General features: G+C 52.6%; 3 protein-coding genes across 3 annotated transcripts; all 3 read left to right on the top strand.

Moving 5' to 3' along the window:
- Positions 1–7,942: 7,942 nt before the first annotated feature.
- On the top strand, positions 7,943–9,985 carry KRP23_10086 (uncharacterized protein; the record flags this gene model as incomplete). The annotated part of the gene is made up of 1 exon (XM_067895724.1): positions 7,943–9,985. The coding sequence occupies one exon, from the start codon at positions 7,943–7,945 to the stop codon at positions 9,983–9,985; it is 2,043 nt and encodes a 680-aa protein (XP_067741916.1).
- Positions 9,986–10,095: 110 nt separating this feature from the next.
- On the top strand, positions 10,096–11,213 carry KRP23_10085 (Inhibitor of growth protein 4; the record flags this gene model as incomplete). The annotated part of the gene is made up of 4 exons (XM_067895723.1): positions 10,096–10,188; positions 10,252–10,812; positions 10,881–11,098; positions 11,210–11,213. 4 exons carry the CDS (start codon positions 10,096–10,098, stop codon positions 11,211–11,213), a joined length of 876 nt encoding a protein of 291 aa, XP_067741915.1.
- Positions 11,214–11,537: 324 nt separating this feature from the next.
- Positions 11,538–14,396, top strand: KRP23_10084 (Ankyrin-3; the record flags this gene model as incomplete). Its single annotated transcript, XM_067895722.1, has 2 exons — positions 11,538–11,906; positions 12,618–14,396. The coding sequence occupies 2 exons, from the start codon at positions 11,538–11,540 to the stop codon at positions 14,394–14,396; spliced, it is 2,148 nt and encodes a 715-aa protein (XP_067741914.1).

Raw genomic sequence — 14,396 nt, 5'->3', positions numbered from 1 at the left:
CGAAAGTCGACACCAGAACGTTCGTAATTCCCCAAAGCCACTATACGCGCCTTGAACCGGATCACGAATCCTTGGTGATCAGTCTTCGCCGCAGACACCCACATCGTCTTGATCGGAAGGGCTTCATTTGGCACCTCTTCACTGGCAATCTCCCGTATGACCCCCTTTGCCTTAAGTGCTGCCATTTCCTCCATCTCTGCCATGAGGAAGAACTCCTTCCACTTGGATCGCAGCATTTCACAACGGTTCCGCGGGATTTTGGCATCACTCCCTCGGATAGGCTTCCTATTCCGATCCAGAACTCGTGAGGTAGCTTGGACAGCATTGAAGACATAATCCTTAAGATAAACCGGTCGTCTGCGTTCGCTAGCCTCTAGAAGTCCGCGGCGTGTCTTCTTTGGTTTCGCCTTAGCAGCTTCTTGCTCCACACGCTCTTCTTCTGATTGAGTTTCGTCTCTGTGTGCGCGCTTTCCAGTCTGTTTTAGCTGGTTGTCCGTCAAAACCGCACTCGCATCGATCACTTCACGATCATTACCATGTTGAATACTTAAAGTACTCGACTTGCTCTCCTCCTTCTCGTTGTCCATATCTTCCTCCAAGTTCAATATGTTCGACGAATTTCTGTCCTCGTCATCCTCCGATGCAAAGACACTAGCAATTGTAATCTCCTCGTTACTGAGATCTTGATCGTCACCTTCGTGATCTTCTTCTGCTATCGACGATCCTCATGTTCCAGCATCCGACACAACTTCATCTTAAGCCACAACAGAAGCAGTAGCGTCGTCCGAGTCCAAGTCCGGGTTCGCTGTCTGCGGTAATCGCTGTCTCCATGTTGACACTGTCGGCACCCACACCATCTTCGCCATCGGCAACAGGTTCCTCGTGTCCAGTCGAAGCAGTCTCCTGGCTTTCAGTATGCTCAACTTCTTCACAGGCTCCATGATCACGTCGTACACGGCCGGTATCCACATCTGCGTCATTCACTACGTCCGTAATTCCCTCGACGTTATCGTCAACATCCTCAGCATCATAAAGTGAATTAAGTTCAATAGTGTCCATGATCTCAGACTCGTCAACTACATCCTCGCCCTCCTCGAGTCCAGAAGGCATTGTACTGTTGATCTCGACCATCGCCATGCTCGATCTGCATGCATCATTATCAGGCACGGGCTTGGTAAAGTGCAGCGAACTCAAGTCATCTTCGTCCAGCTCAGCATCGTGTCGATCTCGGTAGACAACGTTTTCCGCCACACGTAAGTCGGTCACAAACTTTGCCGTGCGCTCATCGGGGTAGTACACCTTACAACCTACGACGTCCTCCGCATAGCCCAATGACACGAAGTGTTCCTGGTTTTTCTGTGACGCACCACCGTCGCGACTTTGGTCTAAAATTTCGAGCATGGATACTATTGGATGAAATGGAGAATGTGACTCGGATGTACCCGTGCGACACGGGTGACGTATGGAGTGCGACTGATTTATGGAAAGATCTTACGCCTAACCACAGATGGGCCCAACTGGCTGGAAGTGTGTATCCTGGATGTGTACAAATCCACGATTGCAAACCCGCATTATGTCCAGCCCCCGGACTTTCCCTTACGATGAGTGCCTAAAGCCTGGCGGAAAGTGCAGTTGAGAACGTATCTCAGATTGTACCTCATCTTGCTGTGGTTCAGAGCGACTACTAAAGATACTGAACCAAGATCATCCACTACCAACACCCAAGTCGTGCGCCGGAAGCCCAAAGAGTCTGGATGTCAAGTACATCCTGAATCCTGAATCCTGACTCCAAAATCCTGACTCCGGAATACCAGAATCTTGACGGTTGACCACTGACTATTTCACTTCGAAGACAGTGGTACGTCATCAAGTGGAACGCAATTGAACTACCGCCAACGAACCCAACAGAACTGTCGAGTCGACACTTTTGAAGCTACGAAGAGAATGTACCCAGACCATACTGAAGCGAAGACAATTTGACCCAAGCCATAGTGAAATCAAGATAAATCACCCAGAGCCGAGATCTAGAAAGAATTGATAGCTTAAGGCTTACAGCCAACAACAGAGTTTGTTTTACCCCGTACTGCGCAAGTGAATTCGGCCAAGCCTGCCCACGGAAATCCGGAGGACCCGAGACTACGACCGCGGTACAACAAGGGGCGCTGCGACCATTAAGGACGGGTCGTCTGTGGCATCTCCACCTCATAACATCAAGTCCAGTTAGGTGGTGACCAGAGGCGCTCCGGCACCCTGGGTTGACCCACCTATTTCATATCCTAGTTGGGTCGCTAGCATGCTGGTGTTTTGCCCATTTCATATTCCCTTGCTATTCGAGGTGACTGACTAGCAGTTGTCCCCCGAAGTGATAGTTTAACTGCTGTGTGTATCGACTGACTATAGTATTTGATAGTTTCTCTCTTAATTGAGAGTGGTGCGTGTTTTATACGAGTGTCCAGACTGACTAGGTGTCTAAATTGTAAGACTCGAGTGAGCCTAGCGAGTGACCCACCGTCCAAGGGTCGAAAAGAATAAGTGACGGCTATTTATATTGTATATAAATCTGTATTTGTTGGCTATTGGTGTTTGGGGTGCATCCTGGGTAAAGGTGCATCCTGAATTTCCGATACTCTGGGTGTGAAATCCAGACTACACTCTGCCTTTCTGTCGTTGAGAGTGCATCCTGAAGTGGACGTACGCTCGGCACAACTTCAAGGCCACAAGCTCGGTGAAGTGCCGTTTCGTCAAAGACAAACGAGCCGACAGGGATTCCGCAAGGTACCCACGCCACCAAGAACCCAAGGTTTCGCTTCGCGGTGAGATCTTGGATACTTGTTGACTCCTACAAGTCTTCCCCCCTTCAATTCCGGGAGGAAGAATTCCTGGAGCGCGCTATACGAATCCCTGGGCGGTATAGGTTTCATCGACCTCGCCACACCAACACATAGCCAATCTTTGCGTTGTTGTGGTGCTTTCGGCGTCCTGGCGTCACAGGGACGTGCACGTATGCCAACGCTCCAAACTTGCGAATGTGATGCACATCCGGCTTGATGCCAAACATCTTCTCGTACGGGATTCCCTGTGTTCCCTTATTGTACACCCGGTTCTTCACGTAAGCTGCATTGCGAAGTGCCTCAGGCCACAGGCTAACCGGAAATCCTGCCTGTAACATCGTTGCCTTCGTCATCTCCACCAATGACTGATGTGTGCGCTCGCAAAGGTTCAACTGAGAACTCTTGGGTCCAACCCGGACGTGTTCAATCCCTTGCGGCGCGTACCAGTCTGCCATGGCGGTGTTGACAAACTCGCCACCCTTATCCGTCAGGGCTTGGTTGACCTCAAACGAGATTTCACCCATACTCCTGCCAGCTTGCCGCTCCGCCCAAAGAACGTACTGTTTCAGGTGCTGGTTCACCTTAGTGCTCGACTTCGACGTTAGCAACTTCACCGTCACGTAACGCGAATAACCATCCATTATCAGAAGTACGGCTTCGAATCGAGTACCATTTGACTTACTTGGGATCAGTAGGTCCGCATACACAACTTGATTCGGTCGCTTGAGAGCGCGATCAAGTTTCTTCCGATGCTTACTTTTCTTCTGCTTCGCCAGATGACAGGCATCACACGTGTCCAGTTGACGCTGGGTGAGCATCATTCCCCGCACCAAACCTTTGTCAACCATGGTTTTCAGGTATTGAGGGCACGTGTGGCCCAATCTCTCGTGCCAGAGTGACAGTGGTGCCACCCCTTCGGCCACAGTATAGTTGCACACTGCTCGGCACTCCGGACCGATGTTCAAGTTGCCTGGGATCGAAGGATGCGTCACCCGGAAGCACCACATAGCGTCATGCTGCGTCGCGACTATCACCGTCCTTCCTTCAATGGAGATGTGGAAGTTCATCGTCGCAGGGTCGACAGCAAACTCAAATCCTTGGTCACGTGCAAGCCCAGGCGAGAACAGTTCGAACTCAGCACGGGGTATGTAGAACACGTCGTCAATGTACACCACCGTCTGCTCACCATCCACCTCAGTGACGATTGCCACAGTCCCAACTCCAGTGATGCGCGACGCCAAGTTCGGCGTGATGCCGTGCACGCTCTGTATCTCAGTCGTGTCTTCCGTGAAGGACACATAGTACGCACGATCTCCAATGACATGCGAGTTGGAGGCTGTATCGAAATACCACCAATGACCTTGTGCCTCTGCAGGAGCACCTTGATTTGCATCCGCCAGATTGTCAGCAGCTGCACCATCAACTGGTTCTGCTCCAGCACTCTCTGCATCTTCTTGTACACGTAGCTCTGCTACACCTAACTCTGCTACTTCAGTATCAACTTCCTGTTCGTCAGCAGCTTCATCCATCGGTTGCTCAGTCACCGCACCGGCAACTACTCTCGAATTATAATCACGAACACCTGTTGGTTCGTCACCGATTTGACGAATCGTGACGTTGCTCTTCGGTTTGCGCTTTTGCTCATAGCCAGTAGCACCACTCTGCTTACTGTCCTTGTCCGGACAGTTTGCCCTGAGGTGATCTTCACTACCACAAACAAAACATGCCCTTGGCTTGCCCTTTGACTTGCCCTGCTGGCCACCTTTTTCGTGGTCACCACCTTTCCCATGATCGCCATCTTTTCCACCATCATGCTTCCGGTTCCCGCTCTTCCAACTCCGTTTGCCGCGGAATGCAGTCTGTCGGACTGCAGCTGCACGAATCAATTCGCGAACTTTAATCGGGGTGTACACACTTGGATCTGCTCCATAGCGGATCGATGACTTTTAACTCTCGAACTCTGTCTGGTACGGCAGGCTCTCGAGCATCATCTCGACCATGTCCATATCCTCAATAGTGTACTTCAAGTTCGTCAGCTCTGTTCGTACACTGAACATCTTGCACAGGTGGAGATTTGCATCTGCTCCAGGTGATAGCTTCATTTGCCAAAGCTCACTCACCAAGCGACGAATCGTGTAGGCTCGAGTCGCTTCACTCTGTTTACCCTCAAACAGGTCGCAAAGTTCCTCCCACATGTCCGATCCGGTCTTCTTGTCGCTGATTTGCTGTAGGATCTCCGGAGGCACCGACGTCCCTACCATGCGCTTAATCTTGACTTGTTTGAGCCTGAACTCCTCCTTCTTCTCTTCAGAAGAGGTCTGGAGCATTGCCGCGGTCAACGTGCTGTCCGCGATGTCCTCCAGGTTGTTCTCCTCAAACACTGTCAACATGGCCCACTTGTACGTCTGCCAATCCTTGCCATCCCAATTCTTGGGCACTCCATCGCTGGTGTACTTCATCGGCTTCGACATCTTGGAATCTGATGACCTCCCGTGCTTTGGGCTCATAACCCTGTTGGAACCTGTACCGGTTCCAGGCGCACTCGTACGCGTGGCGATTCAAAATGAAGACTAAATGCATTGAACATTAGAGCCCTGCCTCATCGGCTCCTACCAACATTTACTGGGCAACGGGTTCAAGCCCATTGTCGTACAGTGACCTGATATCTCAGCTCCTAAGCCTTCCTAGCTTCTCAGCTTTCTTTTTCTCTTCAACTTTCCAGGTCCCAGATGTGCATTCCAACACTTACTGCTGTATATGTTAGGCTTCTATAGGAAAAACAGAATTGCCAAAATAAAGCGCCCCTTCTTCAGTTATTCAAGTTTTGACCACAATCGTCAATGTGACGAAGTCGTTGCCTCGTTTAGGATCCCATCAACCGATCTACATGTACATACCGGTACATGTACTCACACTGGCTTACGCTTTGCAAAAAGTGCTTACGGGCCCCGTGCTACGGAGGCGGTAATGTTTACGTGTACGACCAAAATGAATGGACACAAGAGGCTGTTCAGGTTCCTTCCTGCACAGCCAAGAGACATGCACATGTACATGTAGTATCATGGCATGCATAAGCGATCAAGCTCAGCGACACCCGTTTGTATATATTTACTTACTTCGAAGTACTGTAACATTTTTTTTTTTAAATTAACACAATGCAGCTTACAGCCCATAAATAAATAAATAAACAGCGCATCAGTGTGTGTGCTACAGACGTCACTCTTGCTCACCTTACTCTGCTTCTTTCGCTCGTCATACCGCATCGTCATACCGCATCGTCGAATGTCTGCACCAAGCGGTTGGTGTTTGCTGGGAGTGATAGGGGCAACATGCACTCACGTTGGATGGGCTGTGAGCGGTGTGTTGAGATTTTAGAAATGAGTTCGCTTGCCAAGCCTTATCCACCCACTGCCTGTCGCGAGCTTACCGTCATGATAGAATGTACCTAGTTGTAATGCCGTAACAAAAGGCTGGTTCCCAAAAGCTATAACAGCAGAGAGGATCGTCTGCAGCAGTATTTGGGCTGTTTCGAGGCTATGGGCCAATTCATCCAGCCGTGTTGCTCGGTAGCATCAGGAACTCTACGTTTGAGCAATGAAGCGAAGAAGCCACCGCTGTGTATTAGGTATGACAGCTCAGCAACGGAATTATGGTTAGATTCAGCCGCTTTAGCCACGTTCATCTCCGGGTCTTCCAGTGCTTTGTCGGTAGTCATGTACAGTCGATTTACAATTTTTAAGCTCCAGTATAAAGCAGCATCACGTAGAATAGCGTCCTTTAGCTTCAATTTAAGTGTGGCAGCTCGAAATACAGACCAAGTTACATTTCAAGACCAAAGCTGCGTGCCTTAGGGTGAGGTCGATGTAAAAAAAGACAGAGCAGTCACATGGTTCTACATGGTTCTGTGTCAATTTATTCACAGCAATCTCAAACGTATGAATGAAGAGCGAAACCAGCGTTGACACTCCAACTGAGATCATTTACGATTGAACCTTTTCCCAAACTGGACTCAAGAGACAACTAAAATTTAGTTCTCAGTTTCCTTTCTTTGCTGTGCATGAAATATGAAGTTTCGTACTCGACCTCCATCCGAAAATGGCATGCGCTTCGCGCTTGAAATAGTAGACATATCTCAACAGCTTCACTGTCTCGCGACTTCATGTTGTCTTGAAGCACATTCAACGCGTGAAATGGGTCGAAAGAGATGGTCTTTCCGCGAAAACTGGTTGTTGTTGTTAGCCTTGCTACTCTCGTGGTATGACGTGCATGCCGCGAATTGGGCTCAAGTTAGCGGAACGAAGCACACAAATGCAGCAGTGAGAGAGATCACCCCCTGGACGGATCGCCACGGCCACGCAGTTGCAGCACTAGACTTTAGTGACGAGTATGTTCGTACGACTGGGCAGCACGCAAGGCTTTTTGTGCTGGGAGGTGACTCGAACGTTCAGGGTTCTCAAGACCTACGAGCATACCCTGGTGGAGGTGCAATGCGTAACGATGTCTGGAGTACAACCGGCCCAACGTGGAGTGTGCAGACGAATATCCTGAAAACTACCAAGTGGGGCGATCCATTGCCACAGATCGTGGCTAATGTGACGTGGTTACAGACAAACAACGGCAAGCGTCCGCCCCGTGGCATCACATACTCAGCGTGGATAGCTTGTGCAGCGGCAGCTTGGGCAGTGAGCCCTCCTTCTGGTTGTGATGACCCTACCAAACCGCCTGGAGCCTATCTGGCCGATAATATGTTCTCGCCCCGCCGCAATTTCGTAGCGCTCGCCTTTCAGAATGAATTGTTTGTTTTTGGTGGCCGCGCTCGCGAGCATTTTCCAGTTCCTCAATCCCAACAACGAGGAGGCACTGGGCCAGGTACAATGGCTCCGCTCAATGTCCGGTGGCTGGAGTTTGCTGTACTCAAGAACGATGTTTGGCGTAGTAGTGACGCTGGTTCGTCCTGGAAATTGGTGACTCCAGGCTGCGCTTACCCACAAAGTTCCTTGGTTCACAAAGCCTCTCGTCCAGAATTGCAATGCGAAGACGATGATCAATGTGAAGGTGACGCATCGTGCCAAGTAGATGAAGCTACCTCAACAGGGTTTTGCGTGTGCAACATGTGGTCGCCGCGTGAATTCCACGCCGTGACCGTGTTCAACGACGCCCTGTATTTATCTGGAGGCTACGCGCTTGTCGAGTTGGGCAACTGTGGAGTTGAAGAGAATGCTCGAAAACGTCCTTCAGGTGAAGAATTTGCTTGTGGTGGAGGCTATCGTGCATACCTCAACGATATCTGGACATCTACCGACGGTCAACACTGGCAAATGCTCACGCTCCACGCAGAATTCTCGCCTCGTGGCGAGCACTCGATGGTGGTGTTCAAATCGCTGCTGTACATTTTTGGTGGACGGACAGGTGCCTCAGACACTCAAGAAGGAACTGGAGAAGCACAAACGCAGCTTTTAAACGACGTGTGGGTCAGTGCTACAGGACCAACGTGGACAAGGGTGACGGGGGAGGCACCTTGGAGTCCACGGGCAAAGCACGTGTCACTAGTTTTACCAGGGGCCCCCGACCAAACTTCAGGAGATGATCCCGACGAGCAACTGATCCTGATGTTTGGCGAGGACGCAGAGCGCACCCTCGAGGATGTTTGGGTCTGGAAAGGAGGAACTACTAACTGGATCATGGACTATTCGGCGGATACTTCGTTCGCCGAGTACGTTCGACCGACGAGCGATGTGTCGTACCTGCGAACAATGGTAGACACGGACGCGTTGGCGCTGGGAGCTGCTGGAGTGAACATGATACAAGACCTCACGTCTCTTACGTTCGACCAGACCATAGCTCTACGGGAACGTATGCCAATCTGCGACTATATCGCATTGGCGAAGCTCGTGGTAGAGCAATGTACAGTGCAGCCAAGCGCGTACGAGGGTCAAGAATACGCCAGAGTGCAAGTGATTCAAGGCGCAAATGGCGATGCGGAGGCGGCAGCAGCTCAGACCACCACGACCCAAGATGAAACCAATTGGGATGGCTGCACGCACATTGGGAGCAAAGTGACAGACGCAACTACTGGCCGCCTGCGCTGGGCTGACGTTCTGGGAGTAGATCAGGTCCAAGTACTTCGCGATGTTTTCGTCGACGCTCAAGAGAGTATCTGCCAGTGGAGACCAAATCCACGTTCTGGTCATGCTGGGGTCATTTTTCAGCGTCATGTGCTCGTCCTTGGTGGTCTCACTGCTCCCGACTACTACGACAACGATGTTTGGTATCGAGACGCGCGTCGACCTCTGGCACAGTTCACTTTGGTGCCGACAAGCGGAAGCTCCGATACTGTGTTCAAGTTTGAAAGCGACAAGCCTTATTGCGTGTTCGAGTACTATTTGCTTGACACGGTGGAGCAGCTTGTCGTTCGCAATTGGACCCTAACACTTGGCGAACTAGACATTGAAAGTTGGCTAGACTCGGGCACTTTTCGGCTGCGAATCCGAGCTCGAGACCCCGCTGGCAACGTGGACGAAACCTTTGAGGACGGTCGCAATGAACACACGTGGGTATACGAGCGTCCACTTCCCTGGGGGCTCATCATCGGTCTGTCCAGTGTCGGGCTTGTGTTGCTCATAGGATTCTTGGTGGAGTGGCGCAAGCGACGCAAACGCGCAGCCATGGAGCGCTACGCGATGAAGCGCATGCGCCGTAAACTCAAGAAGAAGAACGGAGCCGTGGTAATCGCAAAGCAGGGAGACCCCAATTGGCGCGAGACGTACGACGATGCTAAGGATGGCAAGAAGGGGAAGAAAGGCAAGAAATCTGCTGCCAAGAAGAAGCCCACGACGGCGAAGGACACAAAAGTCAAGACCAAAAGCAAAGCAAAAGATGCACATGACAAGGCGAAAGGCAAAACCAAAGGCAAATCCAGAGATGGCAAGAAGGACGACAAGAAGAAGACGGCGAAGAAGAAGGTTTCGACAAAAGACGCCGGCTCCAAGTCCAAAGTGAAGACTAAAGACGCGTCGCCCAAAAAGAAGACCAAAGATGGCGCCAAAACCACCGAGAAAAGAGCTGGGAAAGCTGTCAAGAAGGACAAATCGGACAAAAAGAAAGCCTCCAGCAAAGCTAAAAGCTCCACCTCCGACAAGAAGAAGACCAAGTAGATATAGATAGTCACTAAAAAGGCAACTTCAACCATAATCCACTGTCCCAGAAAGAATGTCGTTGAGACTAAGTACGTTTGCCGCACTTAGCGAATTCCCAATTCGCCATCATGGGGACCTACGTGGAAGACTGCCTGGAGAACATGTACATGCTCCCGTCGGAGCTCAAGCGCAACTTCGACCTGATGCGGGAGCTGGACAAGGTGCGTCTGCGTGTACTGCGCCCGTTGTCGCCCCTCTCTAACGCTCCGTTCTCCTCCCTTTAGACGTCCTACCCGCTGGTCGAGGAGCTCAAGAGCGAACAGAAAGCGTACTTAGTGGATGCCCGACAAAAAGTGCTCGCTAGGTGCGCAGACAAGACAAAAGGTGACCCTACTGACGAAGAGCTCCTGGAGCTCATTGGCAGCGAAGAAAGAGTCGCCGCACTGCATGAAAAACACTCACGAGTGGTGCAGAAGTTGGACGAGAAGATCGCCATTGCTGCCCAGAGCTACGACATTGTGGACCACCACATCCGTCGCCTGGACCGGGACCTCGAGAGCTACGCGACTCTATTGAAGGCCAATGGGGAGTACCAAGAGGACAGTCGCCCACAACGGAAGAAGCAAAAAGTGGCAGCTACAGCCACCGTGCACCAGGTGCACCACACCACCCAGCAGAGTCATGTGACGCCCCATGTGGCCCATGTCCGTAGCAAACACAATACAGTTGCTGCTGCTAGTGGTGGACTGAAGACGGCGACGCCCGTCGTGTCTAAAGCTTCCAGTGCTGGAACCACGTCCTCCAGGAAGCGATCAGTGGCTGAGATTGCAGTGGCAGTGCCGGCGGTAGGTTTGTCAAATTGTGTTTTTAGTGTTGGTGATGGTGGGTGACGAGTTGTTGTTGTTGTGTGTAGGCGGTTCCTGGGCCAGTACTGCTGGCGTCGGAAGATCTGCCCATCGACCCGAACGAACCTATTTATTGCAGCTGTCGACGAGTGTCGTTCGGGCAGATGGTGGGCTGCGACAACGACGACTGCAAGTACGAGTGGTTCCACTTCAGCTGCGTCGGCCTCACGGACCAACCTGCGGGCAAGTGGTATTGCCAGGACTGCAAGGCGCAGCTCGGGATCAAGTGAGTTTGAGTTGAACTGATGGGTCATGTGATGGATCCAGTTCAAAATTGATGCCGTTATCGGGTTTTACCCATTGTGTGTTGTTGCTGGTTCCATGATCTCTTCTCCAGCTAGAAAGCTAACAGTTCTGGTGGTGGTCAAAGATATCGTCCCCCAAAGCTCAAGCCGAAGCAGGCAACAGGTGTGCATCCATCATTGGGTCGTCGACACGCTTCCCTACTGGTTGTCGACCTCAGATAGCGCTTCCCCGAGAATGACAAACGCAGCGTCGCGACAGAAGGCCAACAACGCCAATAACCCCAAAACCCGTCAACGGCAGCAGCAAGAACGCCAACGGTGACAAGAATGCCAAAACAACCAAGGCGACCACAAACACGGGTAGCGGTGAAGTCGCCCACAAAAGCCGTCGCCACTTTCGCTGCAGCTTCGAGGCGGGATATGTCGTTTACCGGCAAGAACAGCAGCGCCAACGCTGGCAACACCAATAGCAGTGCCCAGGGTGTCATCGGTGGATGCGAGCTTCGTGTTGCGGCTGGTGCTGGGCCGCCGGAAGCGCGCCATGTTCCAGCTCCTGCATTGAGATTCTGCATGGTGCTGACGCCGATGGGTAAGGGTCTGAAGCCGGCTATCGGGGAGGCTATGGCGGACGCGCGCGGCTGGACCAAGCTCGAGCAACACCAGCTAAGGCAGATGTTCAAGCAGGTGCAGTCGGACAAGTTCCAAGAAGCCATGCAGCAGCTCGGCGGCGAGTCCCTGTACGACGCGATCCCCACGCACGTGAAGCAGGCTGGAGGAGACGATGAGTCGGTGTGGACGACAAACCTTCGCTGCAGTCGAAAAGCCTCCGTCCGTGGTCGGGTTCTGTTGACTAGAGCAGGAAGCCGCAACAGAAACAGCAACAGACAGTGAAAAACACGCCGTGGCAGCGCTGCAGGTGTTGGTCGGTATGTTTGCTGGTGATTCGACTGGGCTTCGTAGTACATATATCAGCAAAATGGAGGAGCTCCTTCCCGAAGAAGCTCGGTCCACGGCAAATCCTGCACCGGTGCCGGCGCAGCCCACGCGGCTGCCGGAATCAGCGGTTTCAAAGTCCTCAACCACCTAGGTTGGGGTGCATCGAGGCTCGATTCGAGCCCGTGAAAGTCTCAATCTGTGTCGTGGTAAGCTGCGGGGCTTGTATTTCCAGCATAGCAGTGGTGCCGCCCTTGCCAAGTGCATGTTGGAGATTCGCTAGTCGATTGTCGAAGCCATTTCGCGAGAGGTATCCTCGGTGCAAATCGAAAACGACTCGGGGTCTCTCCCGCCCCTGAGACCTTCGTGAATAAGTCGCTCGAGTGATGAGAAATCGCTACGATGGACTCTCAGCTGCCGCTTGTCGCTTCTGCGTGGGCTCCTTTTTTCAAGCCACACACAGAGTGGGTTGCTGGTTCCACGGGAGCCGAGTATTAAGTCGCTCACAATCCAACAGGGCGGCAACTACCCGTGCTAGACATGGTCCAAGCTACTTTTCATCAACAGCACTTCGAGCCCTCGGTGCACTGGACGATGGACACGTCGCTGCACTTGTACGCACGCTGCGGTCGGGCCGACGCCGCACGAATCCAGCTTCGACACGGCGCCGACGCGGAGATCCGCAACGCGCAAGGCTTCACGCCGCTGCTCCTTGCAGCTCGATACAACCAGCTGCAAGTCCTTCAAGCTCTGCTTCAACATGGTGCGCAAGCCGACGCCTTTGCGCCGCTGAACACCGACGTCGGTCATGGCGTCGAGCTGGGCACATGCGTTCACTTTGCAGCCGAGAGTGGCCACGTGCACATCCTTAAGTTCCTGGTGACGGCTGCAGCTTTGGATGCTGACGAACGGACTTGCGGCTCGCAGGAAATCACAGCGCTCCACTTGGCAGCGCGATTGGGTCGTGCAGATGTCGTGCGGTTCCTGGTAGCACGGACCGATGTGGACGTCAATGCGCGTGACGCTCGCGGGATGACGCCACTGCACCACGCCTGCGACTATCCTAACACCGCTAACTCGACGGTGTCACAAGGCGACTCGCGCTCTCCACCGCAGTACCTCTTCAACGCGGCGCACGTGGAAGTGGTGGACGCACTCGTTTATGCAGGAGCGGCTCTGGATGTCCGCCGCGCTAGTGACTGGGCAACACCGATGCGATGTGCTCTTCATCGAGGACACTTTCTGGTCGCCAAGACACTGGCGGACCATGGCGCATACAGTGGCGTAGCTTGGTGGCTCCACAAGATGAAGGCCCTACTGTCCACACCGATTCGGACGCGCAATGCAGCTTACCCGTCCGAGTCGTCGATGGAGGAGCCCCAACAATGGAAGACCCGTCTAATTTCCGAGAGTTTGTGGGGCACGGACCTTTTGACGGAGAACGAGACCACCAACTCTCTGAGAAGCCAGACACGGCGCTACGAATCTGCGTTGCACGAAGCTTGCAAATCCCAAAATGTGCGTCGGCTTCGTAAAGCTTTGAAAGGCCATGGCAGCAGCCTGGTTAACTGTCGCGTAGTCAAGCAACCGCCAGAAGATTTCATAGGGTGGACCTCGCTGCACATTGCAGCATCTACCGGTTGGCAGACTGGGCTGGTACTGCTGATAGCACACGGAGCCGACGTAGACTTGACAACGTCAGGAAACGAGGACGCTGGAACAACCGCACTGCATCTCGCGGCGCATAATGGTCATACCTCAAGTGTGTTGACTCTTTTGAATGCTGGAGCGAATATTGATGCCTGTGACGATTTGGGTGATACGCCTTTGCTGGGTGCGCTTCGACACGGACGCTCTGGCATGGTGCGGCTGTTGCTGCGTCACGGAGCCCCCTACGAATACCAAAAGGAGTTAGCCTCAGTTCTGGATCCTCCACGTTCTGGAGGATGCTTCGAGTTAATGCTGGGCTCGTTTGATCCTCGTACGACGTCTGCACTTCACCTTGCCGCATTCTTTGGAGCCCTCCCTGTCGTTCATGAGTTAGTCGAGAACTCCAATAGCCTCTTCATGCTAGATGCCGTCGATGACGACGGCGCGACGCCGATATGGCTCGCTGCACTCATGGGCCACCTGAATGTGGTAGATTTCTTGGCTCAGCAAGGAGCTAGCCTGCATCATCGCGTTGCAGGTGACTCTGCGACAGATTGTGCCGCCGAGTTTGGCCACCTCGATGTCGTCGAGTACATTTCCACATCGTCCCCAGATCGACATCACTGTGGGTCCAGATCACTGACACGCCTAGCTCTCCTGGACAAGTGCAGCCTCGGGCAACGCACGCTTGTATGA

This window comes from Phytophthora ramorum, assembly GCF_020800215.1.
Source record: "Phytophthora ramorum isolate Pr-102 chromosome Unknown Phyram_PR-102_s0009, whole genome shotgun sequence".
NCBI classification, from domain to species: Eukaryota; Oomycota; class Peronosporomycetes; order Peronosporales; family Peronosporaceae; genus Phytophthora; species Phytophthora ramorum.
This window is presented reverse-complemented; position numbering and strand designations above follow the sequence as displayed.